At 38.5% G+C, this 25,875-nt stretch overlaps 1 protein-coding gene across 3 annotated transcripts; it reads left to right on the top strand.

Annotated features, from left to right (window-relative positions):
- The first annotated feature begins 442 nt into the window (after nt 1-442).
- On the top strand, nt 443-25,852 carry LOC129253415 (phosphatidylinositide phosphatase SAC2). 3 transcript variants are annotated; one of them, XM_054891780.1, is made up of 15 exons: nt 446-719; nt 15,119-15,347; nt 15,423-15,840; nt 15,912-16,033; nt 16,116-16,288; nt 16,355-16,547; nt 16,614-16,941; nt 17,009-17,079; nt 17,476-17,691; nt 17,985-18,221; nt 18,283-18,599; nt 21,407-21,537; nt 21,595-22,268; nt 22,862-23,036; nt 23,122-25,852. In XM_054891780.1, exons 1-15 carry the CDS (start codon nt 623-625, stop codon nt 23,248-23,250), a joined length of 3,510 nt encoding a protein of 1,169 aa, XP_054747755.1. In that variant the 5' UTR covers nt 446-622; the 3' UTR covers nt 23,251-25,852. The 3 variants fall into 3 exon arrangements, with proteins under 3 accessions (XP_054747754.1, XP_054747755.1, XP_054747753.1); XM_054891778.1 differs by lacking the exon at nt 17,476-17,691 and having other exon boundaries at nt 447-719; nt 23,122-25,851; XM_054891779.1 differs by lacking the exons at nt 18,283-18,599; nt 21,407-21,537; nt 21,595-22,268; nt 22,862-23,036; nt 23,122-25,852 and having other exon boundaries at nt 443-719; nt 17,476-17,794; nt 17,985-18,120.
- The last annotated feature ends 23 nt before the right edge of the window (nt 25,853-25,875 follow it).

The following is a 25,875-nucleotide window of genomic DNA, read 5'->3' as shown; positions in this document are numbered from 1 at the left end:
TATTTAAATACAAACACCGAAAATGAACAATATGAATTTAAACTCACCCTTTATTAATTGAAAATTTGATTTAAAGTGAAATGGTATTTAATTAAAATTCTATTAAATTGCTCTTCTAAAATTTTGTTAAAACCGTGCAAAATAAGTGTCAAAGCAATTGTATTGCAAAAAGAATAAAAAGAAACAAGAAAAACCACAGTCAAACAAATCGGAACAATTTTTATATTTAGTTGGAAAATTTAGTGTGAATCAACTTTTATAATGCCGAAAATGTGAATGTTTGTTAAGAGTTTTTTTCTTTTCCAATAACTGGTTACGGTGTATTAATTTTTCTTTTATACTCCCATTAGCTTTGTTTCTTTATTCCTAATAAGAATTATAGAAAAATTCCAATTATATGGTAGCACCAATCAGCTGAGGTATTTGACATTTCACAATCTCCGTCAATTTATTCCTCTTCGCTTTCAAAGCAAATATTTCGTGGTCATTCACGTGAATTTATTGCTTTGGTGGTGTTGTTACGAGAGAAAAGTGAATCCAAATGAGTGTTTTGTGGAAATAAAAGTGAAAATAATAGTAGTTAAAAACAAAAATAGTGTAGTTTGAATTCATTGCGGTGAAAATGGAAGTGTTTCAGACGGATAACTACTATATTTTCGTGAAACGTGAAAAAAGTTTGTGGTGGCATCGCAAGACATCGGAGTTTAAAATCAAAGCTGGTAAGACAATGAAATGTGTCTAAAATATTATAAAATAATGCCAATTTTGTAAACCAACTTGATAAACAAGCTTGTTTTAGAGGCGTTCCCTGCATATCGCATTGCAAATAAGCGTTTAATTGAGTGATTCGACATGACTATACACACCCGAAATCAAGTTTGTCATTACTTGTGTACCAGTGCATATCCGTCGGTCTCTCACCAGACATGCACCTATTAGGAATGCCATCAATGCCAAACGTGCTGCAGGCGCTTTTAGTGGAGTGGTATTATTGTTTATCATTATTTTTGCTATTTCCTCTTCGTCGAATTGGTAAAAGGAAAGTGGGTGGAGGAGGGAGTATATGCGATTTGCTTTGAGTTAGTGGACTTGAGCGTACATAGACTGTGTGGCGCAATAAAGACGTTTGTTATTGTGCTTATGTGAAGCTTTCCAAATAGAATGAAAAAAGTTGTATGTGAAGAATTAACAATTTATTTTAAATGAAAGGATATTGTCAGGGCAGCTCCAAAAAATGCTCTTGAAAATTTTATAAGTTGTTGTTGTTGTAGCAGTACTAGACAGGGCTAGTTTACTGGGGCGGCAGCCCTTGGTCGGGAAAAACCCGAGTCATTCCGGTAACGTAGAAACGGCTGCCATGGGAATGGACTTTATAAGTCTTAAGATTTGCTTACATTTTATAATAGTAAATATTTATGTTTAACAGTTGACATGTGTGCAGGCCGACGAAAGGGGGGCGGATCGGGAACTTTTTAACCGGAGTTCTCAGAGGGGCCCGGACTCGAGAGTGATTCGAATTATATGAATTAGACATAATTGGAAAGGGCCCGCATTTGCAATTTACCCCCGGGGCCCGGATATGCTCTCTACGGCCCTATTTGACAAGAATTTGTTTCGTGAAAATATCGGGTATCAAAAACAGTTTTTCAATAAAAACAAACATCATTTAACTGCTATAAAAATGTAATATTTTTTAAAAATTTTATTTAAATTACATGTATTGTTGCAATAAATAAAAATATGTTTTGTAACATTTTAGAAGTTAAGACTACGTCTATTGTCACGAAACAAAGATTTACATATATATTTTATATATGAAAAAGGTCCACTCAACACTAAGCGATGTAATCGATGCATATTTGGCAGGGTGATTTGCAGTTCACTAGACAGGGCTAGTAAACAACCACAAAATTTTGGGTGTAACCTTTGACAGCTTGCGCTTCTTCTCTGCGCACACAACCGCAATTGCCACTAAAGTCCAACACTTGGGGCAAAGACAAAGAACTGTTGCTTTCGACATTTAAGGCAATTGGTCGGCCGGTTCTGAACTATGCTGCGCCTGTCTGGTCGCCTGGAACTAGTGACACGCAGATAAAGCTACAGACATGTCAAAATACCCCCATTCGGACAGCGAGCGGTTGCCTCCTGATGTCCCCCATTCAACACTTGCATAACGAGGCAAAAATTCTCCCAGTAGTGGAGCATAACAAACTTTTCCTGCTTGGATGTTACCGCAGCTTTCACCCCTGAAGACACCTGCTTGAGCCTGAGCCGCCTCCCAGGCACGTCAGGAGACAGCTTTTAGACTACGCTGACGCAATCCAGGACAAAACTGACGGCAACCTACTGGACCTGACAGTATTTAGACAGTCAATAAACGACATCCACCGGGAGACCGTCACCACCTTCATGAACTCCCGTCCTGTGAATGCCGTAATCGGAGTCCAACCACCACCTATTGCAGACGAAGAGCTCCAGCTTCCCCGTGAGACTCGTGTAACACTGGCACAACTACGTTCTGGATACTGTAGCAGGTCAAACTCCTACATATCCAGAATTGACCCCGACATTCCAAACATATGTCCGGCATGTGAGGGTACCCCGCACGACACTAACCACCTCTTCACATGCCCCCTAAAACCGACTTATCTAACACCCCTCTCCCTCTGGACCCAACCTGTCGAAACAGCATGTTTCCTGGGCCTACCCCTAGATGAGCTAGACGAAGACGACGGTGATATGCCCTACACTGACAGGGCTACCATTACTGTTAAAACAACAACAATATGCATATTTGGCGTTTCCACGACAGTCGGTTCTACGTAATCGGAACGACCCGGATTTATATCCGGCCAAGGACTGTCACTCCAGCAGCATTCCCCGTATGTAAGTATGGGAAATGTTTATGCCACTACAACAACAACAACGTGCATATTTCATCCTAAAAACTCATTTCAGAACCGTTCCCACGATACTCGGTTCTACGTAACCGGAACGACCCAGTTTTATATCCGGCAAAGAACTGTTACTTTAGCAGTCTTCCCCGTATATGTATAGGGAATGCCTAGGCTGCTACAACAACAACAACATCAATCAGCCTAGTGCCTGCTGCTTGAATGTATGAATGCATCTACATAACTGTTTTTTTATTGCTACTTTTTAATGCTGCGAGATATGAAAGCACTAAGCACCAAACAATATTAAATTTCGGGGACTGGAAATGACATCCTCTTCCTCGTGTGAGTCATACAAACAAACATGTCAATTTCCATTGACTTGAATTCTGTTTGGGCTGATACATCAGAGCACGAGTTTATTCACCTTAAAATACATATTTTTAATTTAATAAGCATACTTACATATGTACATACATGAGTTGAATGAATAATCAAATTGCGATTGACTTTTAACTTAAGTTAAAAAAAGGTATCCTGTTATCAACAAATTCTTTGAAGAAATTGTTGTTATTTCTTATCTTTTTGTAAAAATTGTTAATGGCTATTGCTCATGTTCTATTGAGAAATGTGTGTATACATATGTATGTACATAGGATCATATTATATTATATATAAAGTATTATATGATAAGCTCTAAGAATCTTTCCCATTTTATTTATTTTTACGAAGGCTACTTATCGACAGCTTTTGCTTGAATTTGCGATTTAATACTCGCGTAAAATAATATTGTATGTCAAGAATTTTATGTTATGCATTACCAATTGTATTTGTAATGTATTATGATTGGCAAGATGGAGATTTTTTTATCAAATTTGAAAAGAGCGTGAAAGAAAAAATAAATTTGAATAACATTTGCCAAAAATTCGAATTTCTACTTCACTGCATTCATTGTACAGAATTACAAGTAAAACACTCTTCTTCTTCCTATTTTTTTGACAGGCGCCCTAGGTGTGAGTTTTACAAGCACTTCGGTGCGTAATAATGTGGGTGCTTGGTCTTTTTATTTGAGTGTATTGGCGGGGTTGCTATGCCAAATTATAATAACTTAAAAAAAATCGAGAAAAAAAAACAAATACAAAATAATATCTTTGACTTAGAAAATTTACAGTAAGAAATATTTTTTATATGGTAATACTTTTTTATTGACATTTCTGATATTTGTACGATTCTTTTAGACTTTTTGATACGATTTTCTTTGAAATTTAATAATTTTTTATGCAACCATATTACGTTTTGGAATCAGCTGAACTCAGCTGTGGACATTTTTTGACGACCAACTGAGAGTATTTTTACTTATGAATCTGTAAAATGTCCGCATTACCCAATACAGTGAAGCCTCGATATATCCAAATTAAATTGACCTAATCATTAAACAAACAAGTTAATATTTTTTTTTAACAAACTTGAATTTGAAATTGCTTGAGTGAGTTAAGGTGCATTGAGTCAGTAGAACAGCTGATTTGATTTTTTTCTTTGCATTTATCTGGTATGTTAATTATCAAATTTTGTTTTAATTACTCTAAACTGTGGATTTTTGTTTATAGATTTTTATATTTTAGTGGCCATTTAGTGGCATTTAGCAAAAAATAAAACACATTGCTCTTGTTGTTTTTGCCCTGCTACTACGACTTGTTCAATGTGTCCTGTCAGAAGCATACGAGGGCGTCATGCGAGTCTGGTACATTTTATTACACTTAGGGTATAACGAACCCTGGAAAAAACGACAATTTCAATGTAATAAAATGTTTGCTGAGTCCTTTGTAAAAATTAAAAAAAACTCGTTCTTGTGAAGTTTTCCTGTCAAGCCAGCAGCATTACTTTAAGATTATGGGGGACAATTTTATGCTGTTACAACAACAATAAATAGGCTTTCCATTAATTTCATTTCAGAATGAGCCGCAGCAAAGCGTGGTCGGGTATGTTTGCTAATAATAGGCCTCTTCGTTTCGCCAAGCATTAGCAAGGGCGAATAGTAGCGGTGGAAAAAAGCTTCGAAAAAAAATTACATTTGTTTCTGAAAATAGTGAGTTATACCAGTTTTATGAGGTACAGTCGTACTTGCTAGCGGCGAATTCTGCTCGATAACTTTGTTATTACTTTCGTCAAGTGAGCAGAGCCCAGAGATAGCGAGCAGAGAAGTGGCGCATCGAAGGCGCCTAATATAAAATCAAAAGGGTGCATGTATTCCCTTATTGTTTGATCTGGGTATTAAACAAATAGCATTTTTCGTTATATCCAGGCTTTGATATTCTATAAATTTGTAAAGCGAGACTACAGATGTAACGAAGAACTGGTCCCACCCTATTAACTTCGTTATATCGAGGTTTTACTGTATAACTTTATTGATTTAGATTAAGGACGTACAACTGTTGTAGCGAAAACAAATTTAATTCTGTTTATTTATTTATCATTGGAAATCATATTATTTTCACGTTGCTAGCTGATTGCGGTAATTAGGTCAGAAAGCTTTTTTATGTACATATGTATGTATTTATTCCTTCCATGTTACTTATTACCTTTACAATTACAATTATTTTTTTCACTCGCCCGCGTGTATAGCTAATAGCACGATTGGCTAGACCGACGCTAGTCTTAATTCGGCACGCAAAGGGCTTTGGAGCTTAGGGCTGTTGGTATGATTGTTTTAGGTAGATATTTGTGGCTTTAGGGACATGAACTTGAACTCGCCAATTTAGTATATTTTTGAATTATTTTTTCTTCACTTATAAATTCACAGGGGTGGAATAAAATGTGTGTTAGTTCTAATATTTTTGGTCACGCTAGATGGACTACCCTGTACTTACATATGCATATAATTGGCGTATGCATCCTGTGTGGCATGCATTTCTATGGAGGCAGCCTAAAGTTATGTATGTTCCATTTTTGATGCGAAGCGCTTTCGTTAAAGAAATGCAAGCAGCGACTTGCCAGTGCTCGCCATTACAAAGTATTTTTCTATACCTTAATATCTCAAGCTCACAGTAAACATTGAGCCTTGGAGCCCAATTGGCTACGGGCCCATAAATCTACTTACTTGGTATGAAATTGAGATTCTTTTTTTTATTACTTTTTAAATTCGAAAAGCGTCTGACACAGAATTTTTACTGGGAAAAAATTAAATCTCCACATGATTTGCAACGTGGCTTCTTTGTGCACTTTGCATGGACAAACACGCACATTCCATACGCCATATTGTGCTGCGTTGACATGTGAGTCACTTGACCATGACTCTTGACTCTTCAGTTTCATAAAGCGAGTATACAGTGATACCTCGATATAACAAAGCTGAAGGGGTATGATAAATGATTCGTTATATCTAGAATTTCGTAATATTTATGTAAAACGCAAACTTCGATAGGACAAAGAATGCAAAATTTACGAAAAAATTCGTTATAAGTTTATTTCCAAATCTATCTATACTATAAAGGTGAATGTCTGTACGTTGCCCGCGCATCACTACGAAACGACAACACCAAATGACGTAAAAATTTTTGTAGATTCATATTTTCACCCAATGAAGGTTATAGGCATGTTTTTATGACGGAACTCCCTTCCCACAGCCCCCAGGCCGCGCCACCGCTCTCATTCGTCACTAATAATCGAATATTTAATTTATCCAAATTTAAACAAATCTTAGTTTTTCCTATTTCCCACCATTTATAGCACACTCTAGACTTCATAATCCGCATAAGCTGTTCAACTATGACCCAAATGCAAAGTTTAAAAACGGTTTGAGATAGAAAATTAATACAAATAATTTAGCTTGATATTTTTCTGATTGGTTGTTTTGATTTTATTCAACGAGGCATAGCAACGGATGCCGGGTATTGTAATATTATGGTTATTAATAAAAAATTATTTTCTACGAAATTATTGTTTGTAATTCTTTTATATACATATCCTAAATCCCTCAAAACTACTCCTACGCGAGCGGGGCCGCGGGTTAAAGCTAGTTAAACAATAAAACAAAACATACAAGGTTTTAATGTTTTATTAATAAATACATCACTGAAAGTTTTAAATTGACGCAAAAATATGCTGGTACTTCATGTTTCGCCCTCATTTTAAATAAAACGATTAATCGATTTTTCTACAGATTTTAAATCCTCATATTTAATGAGGGATTAAATGTTTCGCGCCAAAAAATTTTGTAGCCGTCCACATATTCAGAATTCACTATGTAGAGGCTTCTAAACCGACACTTCGTTATGTTGTTGTTGTTGTAGCAGTACTTCGTTATGTAGAGGCTTTCGCTAGCGTCAATCAGCTCCGAAGGTTTTCATGCCCGAAATGTCGTCTTTAGGTATATCTATGACACATTTTTGTATGGAAAATTTCGCAACAACGAGGTTTCTTCTGGGGACTCAGTTGAAATTTTGTTATATCGAGTTTTTCATTTTATCGTGTTTCATTACATCGACGCTTCACTGTACAATTACAATGGTTACTGTTTGCCTCATGACTTTCTGTTCGGCTAAACATTTTTGTGCAGAGAAAAAAAATTTTTGTTTTTATTTATGTTTGAGACTAAGATTTATGCGTTTGGATGAGCGCCAGAAATTCACATATTCTTGGCATGGTGTCTAGATGAAGGAAGAAGAGATTAGAAAATACAACAGCCAGCCACCGTCGTCGAATGGATTTGTGCGTGACTAACACTTGTTGTGCCCGGGTTCGAAACTCAGGGCATGAAACACAAGATGATAAAAAAGGTTTTTTCACTTGCGGTCCGCCCTCGGTAGGCAACGGCAAACCTTCGACTGTATTTCTGCATAGAAAAGGTCCTTATTAAAAATCATCTGTCGTTCGGAGGCTGCCTAAGACTGTAGGTTCCTCCATTTGTGGACCAGCATTATCAAAACGCTCACTATAAATAAGAGATCCGCCAAATACCCAGTAAATGGTGAGGGAACAAATTTTCAGTACCTTTCATTTTATAATGCGCGTTTAAGTAAATGAATATTAGAATCGCTAATAGGTCTACTGATTTATACATATGTATATTGTTTGCGTGCTCTCTTAGTAGAGGATCAAGAGGATCCGTAGGTCCTTCTATGTTTCATCGTCATGCGGATATGCTTGGGTGTGACTGAATGTATCTTACTGATGCTTGTACTTCTTGAAATGGTTAATTATTTGGAAGAATGCGTTTGATGAAATGCTGGTGAATGGTTTTAGGATTTCTAATGCTCTTGGGCTAGTTACTTCAGACGGATTTGGTGGCCGAGTAGTGGTGAACGTAATTACTCCAATGGTAAGTGCTGTCCGTCGTAGTTTCGTAATTTTCGACGGAATGTCCATTCTGGATAAGTAGTTGTGCATAAAGCAAGGCATTCTGGCGGCGATTTTTTGGCTGCATAGCCTACGAGTTCATTGCTCGGAATCCCAGTATGATCGAGCACCCATATAAGTTTGATTTTGTTGGGCTCCAAAGGTGCAATACAGTTCGCTTTTTGCTATGGAAACAGAAAAGTATGGCAAGCTCGGATGGTTTTTCTCATACATACGCCGATGGGTCAAAAGTGCCACACGACACTTCACTTGCAGTCACTTCACAGCTTTGCCCAGTGTTAACAGCAGAGAAGGTTGCTGTGCTTGTAGCAACAAAGCACGTCCACCAGAACAATTGCAAATTTTGTCGTATTATATGCACCGACAGCCGTTCATGTATTAATGCCACCGGCTGTCATGGTTTAAAGGTGATGCCTATGAGGTATTAATACAAATTTGTATCATTTAATGACTAAATAAACGTGAAATATGTATGTAGTCGTCACATAGTCTTAATGTAAACTGGGATAATTGTAAATGTTGTCTCAATTTATTTTTTGTTATCAATAAATTTGATTTGTTTGCATTGTCTGTTGGTATCAAAGGCACATACATACATTCATATATACATACGTAAAAATCGCTGTCTATTTTATATTCCATTAGCCTCTACATACAGTGTTGGACAAAACTTTTGCAACTGAAATTTGAATTAGATAATGTGAATACGGTCGCTCTTGGGCAGTTGTTTGCTGAATGTGATCTTTCTTTTAGTTTTATTTTGGAGAATGGAAGTTTATATAAACTAATTCAAATTTCACAATTGATTTCCTAAATGCATATGAAGAAAGAACAATAATAATATAAACAAATATTTTCATGAATTTTTTGTCAGTTTTTTTTGAAAACTTTGGATATTTTACCTATCACTTTTTTCAGTTCTGCCCAAGGATGATCAATCGGGCTTAAGTCAGCAGACTGCGACGGCCATTCTAAAACATTCATTTTTTATTTTTTAAATAACTCCTTTGCTTGTTTTGATGAATGCTTGGGATCGTTATCCTGCATAAACTCCCAATTTAGTAGCATTTCTTCTCTTGCATAGGGAAGCACAACCGCATCTAATATCCTCACACATTTTATCTTTTATGCAATTATTGCACCTACTCCTTTCTCCCCACATCATTATTGATTTGCCACCGTGCTTTACTCTTTGTTTTAGTTGTTGTTTAGTATATCTATTAGAATCAAATGCTGTACTTGTGGGTCGTCGAACATATTGTTTTCGTTAGATCCAAACATTTTAATTTTTGTTTCATTCGTCTATAGCACCTTTTTCCAGTTTCGCCGAAAAAGGTGTTTTCTTGCAACTTGAAGCCTTTTTGTTTTGTTCTGTAAACTCAAGAGCGGTACTTTTATGACTGTGCTTGCCAGTACTTCGAATTCTACCAACCTGATTCTTCTTCAAATATAACCGAAAAAGAAAAGATAATTGAATAAACATTTAAAGTAGCTTTTTAAAGAAAAAATAGCGTTGCACGAGGAAAATGTCTGAGGATGAGTTTCAGTTGCAAATGTTTTGTACGCCACTGTACATTTTCTCGACACGCTTTGCTACTCGTCGTCCTCGTGGCACATACATTTAAGTGCTCTTAAGTAAGCAAGTACGTGCTTGTGCGCTCAAAGTAATAATGTACATATGCCTTGTCCTTGATCCTTTATGGACAGGTTAATGGCTTTAACATTGTACTAGTTTTTTATGCCATAAAAATATGCTTCCACATTTTTTTTCCTAATTGGTCCGGATTTTTTTAGTTATCTTAACTCCTTAAATATTTAATTTTGACATTAAATATGAATTGTTGACAATCGCCGTCAAGTGAATCAGCTCAAATAAAGCGTAGATAATTCTCGTGTCAATAACTGTACTGTACAGAAAAAAATATGCTTACATATTTGCCTTCTCAATTAAAATCAAAAAAAGTTAACGCCTCTAAATTTCCATTGCTACGCCTTCCACGTAGCGGAGAATTATATAAATAGTAAAAAAAGCGATACAAAAAATAAAAATAAATTATAAATTTAAGCACAACGTAGCTTTCATGAAGTTTGTTAGCAATGGGTTGGTCTGATAAAATATTCTACACTCCCTAATTTTTCTTATGTTCTAAAGAACACTCGCCCAAAACTTTTCTTAAAGTTACTTGAGGGACCTACTTTGGGCGATATAAATTTGGGCCATTACAGTGAGGTATGTAGAATCCGCCTCATTAGAGCCCTTTAGGAGAACTCCGAACTGGCAGTGCTAAACACAGGCAATAACAGCGACTCATTCACCACCACTGCAGGCGTAAGGTTAGGTTGTCCTATGTCACCCTTTCTCTTCGCGATTGTCCTAGACGACGTCATAAGACAATTGACGCTGACACAAAAGAGGCAGCATATCGTGTTTCACCAGGCATCTTGAGAACCTGGACTTCGTCAAAGTTACTGCTACAACAACAACATCCTGGACTTCGTCGATGACATCTGCCTCCTCTCTCACAAACTCACTGACATGCAAGCGAAGGCGAACAGACCGCATCACGCTGGCACGCACTGTCGGACTGGAAGTCAACATCGCCAAGACCACAGCCATGAGAGTCAACCACTATATAATGGTTGACGGATGCAGTTTGTCGAAAGCTTCTGCTACTTTGAAGATGTCAACTGCAGGCTAAAAAAGCAAGGGCGGCGTTCGGGCGCTTGCATAAAGTAAGGGCCAGTTCGTAAATTTCCAGGCGCTCTAAACTGCTCAGCTTCAGCTCATACGTGAAGTTAATACCGTTGTATGGAAGTAAAATATGGCTGGTCTCTAACACTATCACACAGAGTCTACAATCCAATCTTTCATCAACAAATCCCTCCACATCATCTGTAGAATATTCTGACCGAATACCATCAGCAACAACGCGCCGTGGAGATTAAATTTTGGAAAAACTGCGTACTAAAAACATCACAGACTTCGAGTGTTTATATGAGCAATACAAAAAAAAAAAAAAAAAAATTACGCCAACTCTTATGGAGCTCAAAGGAAAAAATGGTTGAAAGTAAATGGAAAAAACTTGCACAACCATCTTTCGTTCACGCGTTGAGTGTTGTAAAGTTTACTGGATTCAGAATAACATTCAGCATTTCTTTGTATATATTTTGCTTTCTTAGGCTACGTTCCGCTGAAAGACATTACCATTGAAATGTATATATCTGATATCTGAGCATGATTCAATAATAAAAGGTTTGCTCAGTAAACAGTTTTCTTGTTCCCTCTTGACAAATCGGCTCCCTTAGCAAGACACTGGGTTGCTAGCTCTAGAAATTTTGGGTAAAAGTGGAGGAAAAGAGTATCGGTATGTCCAGGACTAGTATGACATGGATTACATCCCGACGTACCGCTTAAGTCAGAACATGATAGAGTAATTGAGGCAATCCGAGATCGAGTTCTGTTGTGGTTTTGCAAAGAGCTAACATTTCCCAAAGAGTTACAACAGAGAAAGTAATTGGATAGTCCCAATGCGATCAAAAATATTGCAGGCCTCATTATAAGAAAGTTGGAAGTGACGGAACTTGTTTCCAATGAGCCTACCTTCACATCGGTGTATGAAGTGTTCAGAGGAGACTTAGCAAAGTAAAGTACCAGTTTTCTGAGTATTTCTACAAAATTTGAGGTAGTATTCAAAAGTTTTAACAGCACATGTATGTCAAGAGCTCATGAATGTTAGCTCCGACGCCAAGAAGCTTGGTTTCATACGCTGACGACTGCACGATAATGGCGTCGCAACAAGGCCTTCAAATCGCTTGCCGGTAGCACTTGAGGCAAAGACAAAGAATTGTTGCTATCGACATTTAAGGCATTTAGGCCCTCACAACCATCTCTGAAACCTGTAAACCACTCATGGACTCTGGCATGAGATAGACAATCATTGCCATAAACTTTTTTCATCAATTCAAATGTTTCGTTAAACGTTTTACCGATTTTAAAACAAAATTTGATAATAGCTCTTTTTTCAAAACTCATTTTTGTATCGATGACACAAACATACTGACACTTAGACGCAATAACTTCCACTGAACCGAATGTCACAAAGCTTTCACTGGAAGTCAGCTAGGGATGTGACTTCCAACGCACTAACTCATTAAAAAGGTGGTGCCATCAAAAACTTGTTTAAAATGCCAGTCTTGTTTATTTTGGACTTCACCTTATACAAACTAAGCGAAATTTGAAACTACTAAACTAAGTATTACTTTCAATTGTCACTCAGTACAGCTTTCACTATCAATCTCCGCCTCGTTTTCAAATTCGTTCACTGCATTATTGTTCCCCCTCGATTTAATTAAGAACATTACATCGATATCCTTAGCTATATCACTATCAAATTGCTGTTCGTTGTTTTCCACCCTCTTTTGCAGCATTAGGTAAAACTCGCTGGAGTATTTGTTGAAATCGCATCTAAAACAATTTTACAATATGAGTCAAGTAACTGAAAGTCATAAAAAAACACTCGTATTAAATGCGATTAAGCGATGCGTATCACTGTGATAAGCTTTATTACAACGATAGTAATGTGTAGTGCGGCAGCAAATCACTTTTATTGGCAAGTCTAGATAACAAACTGCAACACCAATTCAAGTATAATTCCAGATGTGTAGAAGTCTACAAGCCGCGAGCGACGACTTGCAGCAAGGAAAGTGCAAAGGCATCAGGCAACGTTGCATAAGTAGAAATAAGAATTCATTTAGAAAATACTTTTTAAATTAATTAATTTTAAACTAATCCGAACTTTATATGGTATTTTCTCTAGAATCATATACATCAGATGAGCCTTATTTACTCTTATGTCGGTGCCATTTTATCTGCAGAGTCTCGAATAGCTTTTGGCGTACTCTCCAAATATAAATAAAAAAGATCAACAACAACTCTTGCAATCAAGGTTAAAATTTACATAGCTTTATTCTAATTGCACCAAATATATTTTTTCTTCATACCTTTATCCAATGAGAAAAATCACAGGCCTTCGGTGCAAGCTAGAAGGGAATAATTAAATTTACCTTAACACATGGGCTGAAAAGTCCCGACTATCTTGAGAAGGAAAATGCCATCAACAGTGAATATTTTATAGCGTTATTGCTGTGTTTGAAGGCCGAAATCGCAATATCCGCATATGATAAGAAAAAAAATTGTTATATGAATTGAACTTCGAAGTGGTCCCACATCCACCGTCTTCGCCAAATTTGGCTCCCATCGACTACTGGCTGTTCTCTGACCTAAAAAAATTGCTCACCGGTAAGAAATTTCGCTCGAATCAAGAGGTTATCGCTGAAACTGAGGCCTATTTTGAGGCAAGAGATAAATCGTTCTACAAAAGTGATAATGAAATGTTACAGCGGCGCTGGAGTGATTGCGTTGCTCTTGATGAATAATACTATATTAATTTTGAACAAAAAAAAGTCTCTTCTTTGTTAAGCCCGGGGCTTCTCAGCCCAGGTGTTAAGAAGCCGATTTTTTATGTGGCTTGAATACAAAATCTTGTATTATTGAATCACTGGACTAAAAGCAAAAATGCTATTTTTCAATGGAGAACTCTGAAGAAAATCACGAAAATTGCACGGCAGCGCCACCTACCGTAAATTCTTGGTAATAATAAAAATCAAGAATAGGCCTCTTTTATTCGCCACTCCTCTGCTCGGCTCACTTGACGAAAAATTTGCATGTGGAAGCAACAACCAAGTTATCGAGCAAGATTCCCTGCTAGCAAATACGGTTATACCTCATAAAACTGGTATAACTCACTATTTTCAGCGCTATCAAAATATGTTTTTTTATACCAGTGGCTTCATTAATTCGCTCTTTGCTAACGAAAAGAAGAGGCCTAATGAATTCGATTCTAACAGTTAGGAACCATAGGTAAAATGGTCTAAGCGCAAGTCTGGCACTCCTCAAGTAGCACTAAAGCGCCGTTTTAATACCATTATGAGACCTCCAACAGGCAGATATCTACAGCCAGCCAGAGCTGTTGATATAATGGAGGAGATTGATTGGATTTAGGTTGGCTCACTGCCCCAGGCTGTCGAAGAAAGGAGCGCCCAGTGACCTTAGTCGTCTAGCTGTCAAACCCGGGGATTTACAGAGAAAGTGCTCAACAGTCTCCTTCTCTGAACGGTCCCCACAGCTTCTGCAATGGAGGTTAAATGGTAACCCTAGTTTTTCCGCGTGTGTGCCGTTCGTCCAGTGACCGGTAAACACAGCCACGAGTTTAGATTTTGAATGGCGAGGGCTTTCTGAGTCCTCCGTATATTGTATTGGGGCCGAAGGGTGAAGAAATTAAGCTCCATTATTTCTGCGCTTTCCTGAGAAATAATTTGTGCAGTTCCGCTTTAACAACTGTCAGGGGGATGCCGATGCCCGGGTAGGAGGTCTCTGAGGCCAATTCAGTCCCCTTCCTGGCAAGCTCATCAGCAATTTCATTTCACTCTATGTTTCTATGTCCTGGAACCCAGATTAGGGAAATGCACACCCAACAGATTTGATCTCCTCTTTACAGGAGTTTACTAATTTCGTTCAGCACCATGGCGTCGTCAGAGCCATGGTATTATAACTTTCCAGAATAAGACATAGTTCAAAAACAGCAACTCTAAATGTGTAAAGAAAAAAAAATATATATAATTATTTTTATTATTGTTTGCTATAGCCAAATTATTTCGCATTTTGTTATGAGAGGTATCAGCTATGATTTAGTTTTAGGTTCATCAAATACGGAAACACAAACCTCCATTTTGTATTTATTGTTATTATTATACCCAATTAGTTGCGCGAAAACTCACTACATTTTTTTATTTACTTACCCCTTCTTCAGGCTGGGATCTCTCCTCTGTAGATGACATTGAGTGCATTGGCATTACACATGGCATCGTGGGCGTCATCAATTTACCAAATGTGTACGAACCACATTTGGTGATTGTAAAGGAAGCTACTCCCGTCGGCGTACTTTATGCGCCCAGTTTGGTGTATAAAATCAAATCTATTTGCATTTTAAGCGCCGATGAACCAGACACAGTATTGACATCCTGCACAAGGCACACGCGGTGAGCTAATAAAAGATGGCAGAAGATCTAAAACTGCCACTAATTACAAATTTTTAAATTTATTGCGTATTACAGAAGCGCCAACAGCACTCCTACCCACTCGTCCTCATCGAATACTTCCACTACGGGTAATACCAATAATACGCCCGCCCCCAAAACAAAACTTTTCGAGGGTGCGCAGTTGATGAATAAAACATGGGGCGCTGTGAAAATTGCCGGCAACACTATCAAGAATACCACCCAACAAGCGGCCGCTTTGGCCTCGAATCAAATGAAATCCTCTGTGGGCATACGCGATCCATCGCGCATAGCGAAGCGCATCACAGAGGAGCTGCATAAAATATTCGATGACACGGATAGCTTTTACTTCAGCTTCGACAGCGACATCACCAACAACTTGCAGCGTCAGAGTGCGGCTGGCGAGCAAAAACAGCAGTATGATGAGCGTTTTTTCTGGAATATGCATATGATTGCGGATATTTTGAAGTTTAAAGTGAGCTACAAACTAACCCGCCATTTTTATTGCATTTATGATATGCAATTGTAATTGAAATTTACTTCTAGGACAATACGTGGGTATTGCCGATTATACAAGGATTCGTGCAAGTGGAGCCTTGCGTGATAGGTAATGAATGCTTTACGTTGGCGGTGGTTTCGCGCCGGTCACGACTACGCGCGGGCACAAGGTGAGAATTGACGTTTTAATTTTGGCCTAACCTCAGAATGTAATTAATTTCTACATTTTCTTACTCGCTTTGTTACATTTAGGTATAAGCGTCGTGGGGTGGACGAACAAGGCAATTGCGCAAATTATGTTGAAACGGAGCAAATATTGTCTTTTCGTCACCATCATTTGTCCTTTACGCAGGTGCGCGCTTCCGTGCCCATCTATTGGAGCCAACCGGGCTATAAGTACCGGCCACCGCCACGTCTTGATAGAAGTAAACAGGAACTACATTATTCTTAATTTTCAATTTTATTAATGTAATTTTTACACCTCATTTTAGGCGAGCAAGAAACGCAGGAGGCATTCGAATTGCATTTTGCCAAAGAAATATCAATTTACGATGGTGTTTGTATTGTCAATTTGGTCGAGCAGAACGGCAAGGAGAAATTGATTGGCGATACGTACGCAAAGCATGTGATAAAACTCAATAATGATCGCTTAATTTATGTCACTTTTGACTTCCACGATTACTGGTGCATAATTACACGTTTGTGTTTTTCTAGCCGACTCTTAATGAATTTCTTTAATTTAATTTGCAGTCGCGGCATGCGTTTTGAAAATGTTTCTGCGCTTGTGGAGGCGCTTGCGACTGAAGCAGGTGCTATGGGTTTTCATTGGCGTGACCAGCGTGGTGTTATTTGCAACCAAAAATCAGTATTTCGTGTTAATTGTATGGATTGTTTGGATCGCACAAATGTCGTTGAGACAGCAATAGGAAAAGCTGTGCTGGAATCGCAGCTGGTTAAGTTAGGCTTATCACCTCCATATACACCGATACCCGAGCAATTGAAATCCCCATTTATGATACTATGGGCAAATAATGGCGACATAATAAGTCGGCAGTATGCGGGCACAAACGCACTGAAGGTTTTTTAAAACGCGAACTTTGATAAAATGCATTTAAATATTAAGCTGAATTTTCACTTGGTTGCAGGGCGACTATACTCGCACCGGCGAACGCAAGATAAGCGGCATGATGAAGGATGGCATGAACTCGGCGAATCGGTTAGTTGTTTTTCGTGTTAGTTGCTTATGTTATGTGCGTGTATATTTTTAAGTTTTCTCTCTTATGGGTTGCTGGTAATAATTTGAAATACGTTCGAAGTATAAGTAATTTACTCGTGGGACTTGGAATTTCGTAATTATAGTTAAAGCTGCCTTTGAAAATATCACAACTCTATCAAATAGATTTTTTCCTATTAGCTTTTCTATTTCACGTGCTTGTTTATCGTGTTTTGTTTTTTTTTTTTTATTTCAATTATAAGTTTTTAATAACAGTTTGTGCATTTTTCTAAAACAGTTCTCTACTTCAAACTAAAAAATCGTTACTCAAATCCAACATACATTACAACTCAATGGCATCATTTCCTAACAATACCTTTAAAAATTCGCTCTTCGTAGTTTCTTCATACAAAATTTTGCTGATTCCTTCCGGCAATGTATAATCGATTTAATGCAAGGCAAGCTAGTCGAGGCCAATCAATTGAGAGAGGATGAAGTTATGAAGACAATATTACACATTCTCTGCCCATCTACACCGGCGCCTACACGCGGTTACTATCATGCCGGTGTGCTCGGTCCGGAATTGCATTTTCTGGAAAATATCGTAAACGCCAGGTGCGCCGCACCCGCTAACCCACGAATGAAGTCGAAAACTCGTTATTTACTTAACTTTGTTGCTCCTTTTGTTTCCGTTATCTTACTACTATCATTTAAAAAGGTATTTTTGTTTTGATTTTAATTTGAGCGTTATTTTAGAGCATTTCGCCCCTCTTTTTATTATATTAGTTTTTAATATAGTTTCAAAGCACATTTGCACTCCTTCATTGTACGCGATTTTCCCCTTTTTTGCTCACTTTACTCACCATACTCATTTGTGAATTGCTTCTTTATTTGTGGTTGAATTTCAGTTACTATCTCGCGCGTTTTAAAGATTCCTATCGTCAAGCCACCATCGATTTGATGCTCGGCAATCAAGTTTCACCGGAGTCGTTGAATGCGTTGGGCGGGCAGAATGTACCAGATGAAACAGATGCGCTGGAGAGCGCCGAGCAAGCCAAGTTGCTAGTGGAGGATTGTCGCCGCTTGCTCTTGGGCTCAGCTCAATACCCAGTGGGTTCGTGGGGTCTTATAGATGCCGATCCGACGTGAGTAGCGCGTGTTGGAGGTATAGAGACTTACTTAATTTATATTTATTACGTTTTACAGTACTGGTGATCTGAATGAAACTGAGGTTGACACGGTGCTGCTGCTCACCAACGATTGCTATATTGTCGCCGAGTATGATTCGCATTTGGATAAGATTGTACGTTTTGAAAAGGTCCAGCTGCAAAATATTACACTGATCGAATTGGGGATGTATCAGCAAACAAAATTGTTCCAGGGCACGGCGCCAGCGCTGCTCTGTTTGCGGCTGAACTACATTGTCGACGGTGTGGATGGCTACTTCCATATGTTTCGCTCTGCCAATATACGATTTTTTAATAATATGGTTTTTGTGATCAAGACGCAGGATGAAGTTATGGGTAAGAATAAGAAACTTAGTAGAAGTGATGGCACAATGCCAATTCAGACTGTTAAGTGGCTCTCAGCGAATTTGATGATTTTGAATACTAGTGAAATGAGCGGACAGAATACGGCTGCCGTGTAGTGGTGTGACGTGGCAGGCGAAGCTGCTCGCACAATTTTGTTTTTCACTAAAGTTAATGTCCAAAGTTGCCCCGGTTAGCACGAGAAAGAAGCGACTGGTGTGGTTGGTTAAACTCGGCCAAACTCTCCTAAACGGTTATCGTGCCGAGCAAGAAGAAGAAGTAATGCCTAAACTTTGTAAATCGATCAGCCTTGGAATGGAATGCCCGATTTCTCTCTCGACTGCTTCCGAATACTTCGATATTAGGCTCATTTGAGTTCCCGATTACAGTGGCCTAGCGGGAAACTGCCGGGCTGATCAGCTAGCTAGACAGGGAACCCTCGCTGGCTAAGTTGGGGCTCCCTTGAGAAGAGATGGTCTGACCTTGGGAAAATGTCAATTCGTGTCAACTCAGCAAGTGCTGGGTTAGTGTACAAATGTGCAAAGTCGACGAAATCCTGCTGGTCATATGTAGATCGAGGGCGCTTGAGGGAAGCTCTAAGCTCTTGAATGTGGTGGGTATCCTCACCGGGCGTTATCTGTTAGGTATCCATGCAATGGATTGATTCAAGTCCTTTCTACAGAAGGTGTCTGGAGGATGAGTCGAACTCATCTCAGCACCTTCTCGTCAGCTGTCCTGCTTTCACCGGGCTACGATTTATACATCTTAACTCTCATATTTTTGCTACACCTGCGGATATGATAGGTTTAAATATCACACACCTGGTGAATTTCATCAGCAGCGCTTGAAGCGGTTAACGCAATTGAAAATAGTCAGCCTTTTGTTCGTCATCCTCTACTCCAAAGCTCCTTTCTTTTTTCGCTCTATTTGGTTCTTCTTTTCTGTTTTTCATCTGTATGGTATCACACTGGATGAATTTGTGTTTTTGCCCAAGTTGGATTTTGCATGAGAGCCATTTTTTCTAACCTAACCTAACCTAACCTATGGCGCAAGTAGTATTTTTTATGCTCGGCAAGTATGGTGTAGTCACCGATCGTCATCGTCTATGTCATCTAACGGCCGGTCCAGGAAACATGCTGTTTCGACGGGTTGGGTCAAAAGAGGGATTAAGGGGCATGTGAATAGGTGATAAGTATAGTGGGATGTACCTTCACTTGCTGTACATATTATCTCGGGGTAGGAGGAGTTAACCTGGATAGGTGGGAGTTTAACCTGCTACAATATCCTGAAGGTAATTGTGCCAAAGTAATGCGGGTCTTACGAGCAGCTGAAACTTTCCGTCTGCTAAGGGGGGAGGTTTAACTCTAATGACGGTTACTTCCATGGCAGTCGGTTCTACGTACCGGAATGACTCGAGTTTTTCTCAATCAAGGATTGCCGCTCCCGCAAGCTAGCCTTGTCTAGCGCGCCTTGTACCCCAACCAGAAATGGGATTCTGTTCGATAAAGGCGTTTTTCTAGCAATCCTCCATGAAGTGCAATCCTCTAGCGAAGCAAGATGCATAAGTTTTGATTTAAATTGTAATTTCTAAAAAAATGCTAGCGGAAGTAGATTCAATTAAAAATCTTTATTTCCAGCTCTGTTTACAGACTTTTAGACTAACATAGAAGCATGGCGAAAAATTAAGATTTAGTGGTCTAAAAGCTAAAATGAAAAAGTCGTTTTCTCAAAAGTCTCCCGATATGCGAATTTGTATATATTAGAAAATGGCCCGACATCAGTCTAACCACTTGCCTACAGTCCCTTCTGCTTAATAACAGGAGGATCTGCGATAGTTGGTCGGACATAACAGGTAATATAAGTTTAGTCCCTCTGCAGCCTCTCTCAGCCTGCCAAGCTCGCTTGTGGATTGAAGTAACCCGTTTTCTAACCGTGGCAGAAGGGAGTGGTAGAACGGGCGCCGGGCCAAAGAAGTTGGCCTCAGAGCCCATCCTAGCTAAAGAGCCAGAGGTATCGTTACCCGCGACAACCACGTGCCCCGGGACCCATGTTAGCATCAGGATGTTTGACGAAATAGTTCAGCCTGGATTTACAGGACTCAACTACCCTCGAAGTGGGTGGAGGGCTGTCTAAGGCCATGAGCGCGGCTTTGCTATCGCTGCAGATACACACAGATCTGCCTATCTACCTGTTGTTTACAACAAAATTAATTTCTTCTTGCAATGCCTACATACACCTCCGCTTGAAACACAGATGCGTGCATTCCAAGAGCAAAGTGTAGTTTTGTCCCGCTGGATTCCAATGGTTTGGTGCGTGACTACCATCCGGAAGTGCACAGATTCTAGATCAAGGACACGAAATACTAATTTGTTGAAAGTTTTTTTCTGATGGCGGTTGCTCCTCGGCAGACTTCCGAGCAGACTCATACCCCAAATAGGAGGAGGAGCTCGGCCAAAACACCAAGTTTTTCGGACTCTTTTAGTCGCTTTGGCAATTTTGTTGTATTTTAGTAAATGAAACCGGGATAGACACACCTGCTCTCTGCATAGTAACTTCTGTCTTTGTAAAAAAAAAAGTTGCTGCAGTCTAGTATGTTTATTATTATTTTTAATTTATTATTAATTAAATGAAACGTTAATTATTACTTATTTGAGTTGTTAACAAGTAATTTTGCAGAAACCCTTCTAATCCATTTCTTCTTGGTGTAGGTTCGGTTAGGTAGGCTGTAGAGTTATCCCATTAATGAATTTCCATATACTTTTTATTTATTTAATTGTAAACTCTTCACTTAATCTTCATAGAGTCACTTACGGCCATCGTTGAGATGTTCCGCATAGCACTGGACAATATCGGCAAGTCCGATGTGCGCTACATTACAGGTGGTGTATTGCAACGGCGCAAGAGTAGGAATCCATTGCTCGAAGTACCGAAGGTAACATAAAATATATAGCCGCTTTTGCCAAATCTTAATATTACACTCCTACTTTAGGGTATGCCTCGTAATCTCTCCGAATCTCAACTGGTGCAATTTAGCTCGAAAGCAATCTCCAATGTTGCCGGTCAATTTTCTAAATTGGGGCAGTCGCTTAATCCGAATAAAAATAAGAATCTCAATGCAAACCCAAACGCACAAAAGCAAACGAATGAAATAGCTAAAATAAATCCGCAAGTTATGCGCCAGTCGGAAACGTCCATCGAGCATGCCGTTGAAGCTGAGAAGGCCATGTTTTCGGTGGGACGAGCACAACGCAATTCGAACAGTGGCAGCGATACTGATGAAAATGACAGCAGCATTTATGAGCCCGAACTGGATTCGGATGTAGATTTTGCAATTGCTGCAACCAATGTGGCCGCCGGCAAGTCGGGCTTTAACCAAAATGATTTTTTGCCCTCCGTTGGCATTGTAATGGGCAACACACTGGATGGTGAACAATCGTCAGCGTCCATCGGCAATATGGATCATTTAGTGCAAAAGGATAGCATGATGAAAAATAGCGAAGATGTTTATGCCATTTCAATATCATCGGTTACCGATCATGTCACAATGCCCACCGGGCTGTTGGAGAATGCACCACCCATACGTCCGATTACCCCAAATCCGCAAATTTGTGTGCAAGCCGATATGGATGCACAGGGAGCAGGCGGCGTAGCGCAACGTACCAGGTCGGTATTTTATTGTTGATGAGCATGAGTAATTCCCTTGTTGGTGGCTAGATGTTGGTGGCTATGAGCTTCTATAGGAGAAGCTGCACATACATATATGTTGTTTTTCTGTATTAATATTTATTGCCATTAGTAATAAGCCAACACTTTTCAGTGCTAAATTTATAGTTGAAATCATAAATAATTCTAGAGGAATTGTGTGTACGTTATACTTTCTTTATATACCCACTTATGTGTATGTATGTATGTTTATGTACAACCGTTGATTGCTCAATTAATTAGGAAATGGAATGAAATAGTAAAAAATTATAGAAATTTATTTGTATAATATATAATCTATTTAGATACGAAAGTTATATTCAATATATTCTAAAAATATTTGGTTTTTTGGCATGTAATGTTGTACGCGATGGCTTTACCACTTTGTTATAAAATTCAGTTAAGTGCCTTTTGAGCCATATACCCATAGTAAATACACAAATATTTTGTAAACATTTTCTGCTCATAAAAGAAATTATACACGACAAACTTAAAAAATTGCGCGCAAAATAAAGACTACAATTTGCAATACTCATTTGATTTCATACAAACAGTGAAGCAGCTAAAGATCTCAACCTACCGCTTGGTACTGCGTCAAGCGATTCTGGTAAATTTAAACAATTGGCAAGTCCATTATCGCGGACAATGGTGGTGAGTCCTTTATCGAAATTGGCAAAAGGTATGCAAAACATTGGCATGAACCTGGATCCACGTAAGATTGCATCGAAGGTGGGTGGCATCATTACAATTTTTTATGTATTAAAATTACCATTCCCATTAACTGGTTTTTGTTGTTTTCTGTTCTTTTTTTTAGACCGGAGTATTGTCACCGACAAGCGCCTCGGCGGACAGCACACCACCATCGGAAAGGCAAAGTAATCGCGCTCAATTGCAGGAACTATGGGCGGAGCATCAGTGCAGAACCAAGTTGATTGCATTGTAAAGGGAATCATTACTAAGAAGGGAATAGTTTTTAGTGTTTAAGAAAAAATTGCAGGAACAAGGAAAAAAGGGCATAGAACTAAAAAGCGCACGGCCTCTTACAACAACAACAAAAAACACCACATTCAATAGCAGAACATCCTTTAAAGTGGGCCTGTTGTGCTAAAATATGTATGCTTTGTGAGAATAGTGCGGGTATACGCATAAAATATTAATATTTGAGGAATTTTGTAGTAGTCAGTTTTGCATGGAATTATATATTTTTTATGCATGCATATCTTCCAATTACCTAATGTATGTATGTGGGAATGCGTGTGATAGCGCACTGCCGCTTTGTGTGCGTTTTGTAGTGAGTTCTTAAGCGCAATAACTTAAGCCGAGCGCACTTTTTAATTAAACATTTTTTATGTGCTTACCATTTGCATGAAGCGTTTTCCCATTTTTTTATTAGTGTAACTATATTCTATATTATTAAGTTAAATAACTATCTTTATGTATACAGTGTACTTGTTCTTAACGCACACCTCTTTTAAGTGGACACCTCCCATTAGTGGACACTTTTTCAGTACCGCAAAAGTCCTTATGGATTTTCTAAACTATTCTCTTTTGAGCGGACAACCTTCCAATAACAGGACGCGGACACTTTTTTCGCTCACCACAGATATTTTAGTTCTCTCATAAGCGGACAGCTTACAAACTCTGCCTTGGAGTTGTCAAAATCATTAAATTTGTTAGATGTTGTTTATTTCATTCACAAAGCGTCGGAGCAAGTGAGTCCAGTCAAAAATTTTTTAGGGAAAGCTCATTTTGAGAAAACAAAGTTGCCTAATGACGATAGGATGAGCTCTCACTATCGGCAGTTGCTCCGTTCGTCAACATTATTAATCTGGCTCAGAAAAAAATTCGCGTTGACGCCGAAACTCTTAATTTAGGTTATCAAATTTTTATAAATAATGAAGAAATGAAAAATATCAATACTGAAGTGGCAACTCTCGTTGGCCAACTTTTTTGATGATGAACTAGAAAATGAAATTGCCCACCCGTTAACTTTTTAAATGAGGCAAGAGAGAGACTGAATTGGAGGAAGATTGTTGATGAAGCTATGGTCCGCCACAGACTGTGAAGCTAAGAGAGAGAGAGAGTTAACTTCTTATAGCGTCTTCCAAGTTGAGATCTGCGCTATAGACAAAGCAGCAAAAACGATAAGACTAATGGATTTATCTCCGGCAAACTTTAGCATTTATGTGAATAGTCAAGCAGCGATGAAGGCACTAGCCTCAGCTCAAGATGTGTTAAAGAATGTGGGAGGTTCTTCCGGCCTATCCAAGAATACAACACCACCATTTGTTGGGTGCTCGGCCACTCTGGTATGTGCAAAGAAAAATTCTGAGCTTGACCTTCAGCGAGTGGTAGAGGACATAAGCATTCCTCTGAACGAACTCTACACTGCGATCGACTTGAGCGTAATCGCGGAAACCAATAGCAGATGGTCTCTGACTACTAACCGTAGGGTTCCCAAAGCGCTCTGGTCAAAACTGTATCCTAAAAGGACAAAATATCTGTTTGGGCTCAATAAATCAATCACCAGCGTCCTTACAGGTGTTATAACAAGCACCCTAGCCAGTATAATGGGTGTACCTCACAATGACTTCTGCAGGAATTGAGGAGTTGAAGAAATTGAGTCGGTTCAATGCCTACTCTGTGAATGTCCTACACTTCTTCGAAGATATGGAAAATTTGCAAAATCTCACACTGGCGGTACTAGTTACCTTCTTAAAAAGATCTTAGTGGCAACTTAGTTAGGGGATGGAAATCAAATGCAGAAATCTTAGGCTCACCGAGCGTCTTGTCTTAGACAAGCAACCTGGCTAACCTAACTTAACCTAACTTCTTGGGAAGAGGCTCATTTAGCAGCGAGAAAATTAAACGCTCTTTCTTTGTATCAAAGTGACCTCAGGGGTCTTGAATTGCTTAGTGATCTTCAAATAAATTTGAATACCATGCAAGGAAAAATTGTGTTTTACATTTCGGGTATATCTCTTTCGTAATGAAAATTTTGTTTATTTTGTCAAATATTTATGTGTATATCTGTTCTGGTTTTGGAAATAAAACTTATTAAATATTAAATATCAGTCACAAATTAGTTTAACTTTTTTTACACTTTTCTTATAAGCCGACGCCTCCCGTAAGAGTAATTTTTTCAGTCCCTAGGTGTCTGCTTAAAATAGGGTACACTGTATATAAATGTATGTATATTAAGGCAGGTAAATTGTTTTTGTTTTTATATCGTTATTAGCAGATTCGATTTCTATATAGAATTCTAAGATAAACAGTGCGCTCCAAAGCTTATTTCGACCACCCAAATTTTAAGAGAAGCTATCTTTTGTGAATACAAAGCAATATGAAGATTAATATTGACCAAAGTATTATGAACGTTTTTTTTAATACTAACTTATACTTTGGAATTTTTACTACAAACCATTTATTTTTAATTTGTTTTTTGTATTTAAAGAACCCTATGCTGGCTCTACAAAGCAAATTATATGTTTTTTTATTTTGTGGTTGTATGTATGTAATTTTTTTTATATATAAATCAAAATAAAGCTTGCCAAATGGTTTATAAACA

Source organism: Anastrepha obliqua, chromosome 1, assembly GCF_027943255.1.
Source record: "Anastrepha obliqua isolate idAnaObli1 chromosome 1, idAnaObli1_1.0, whole genome shotgun sequence".
Classification (NCBI taxonomy): Eukaryota; Metazoa; Arthropoda; class Insecta; order Diptera; family Tephritidae; genus Anastrepha; species Anastrepha obliqua.
The sequence above is the reverse complement of the archived record's forward strand: the minus strand, read 5'-3'. Positions and strand labels throughout refer to the sequence as shown.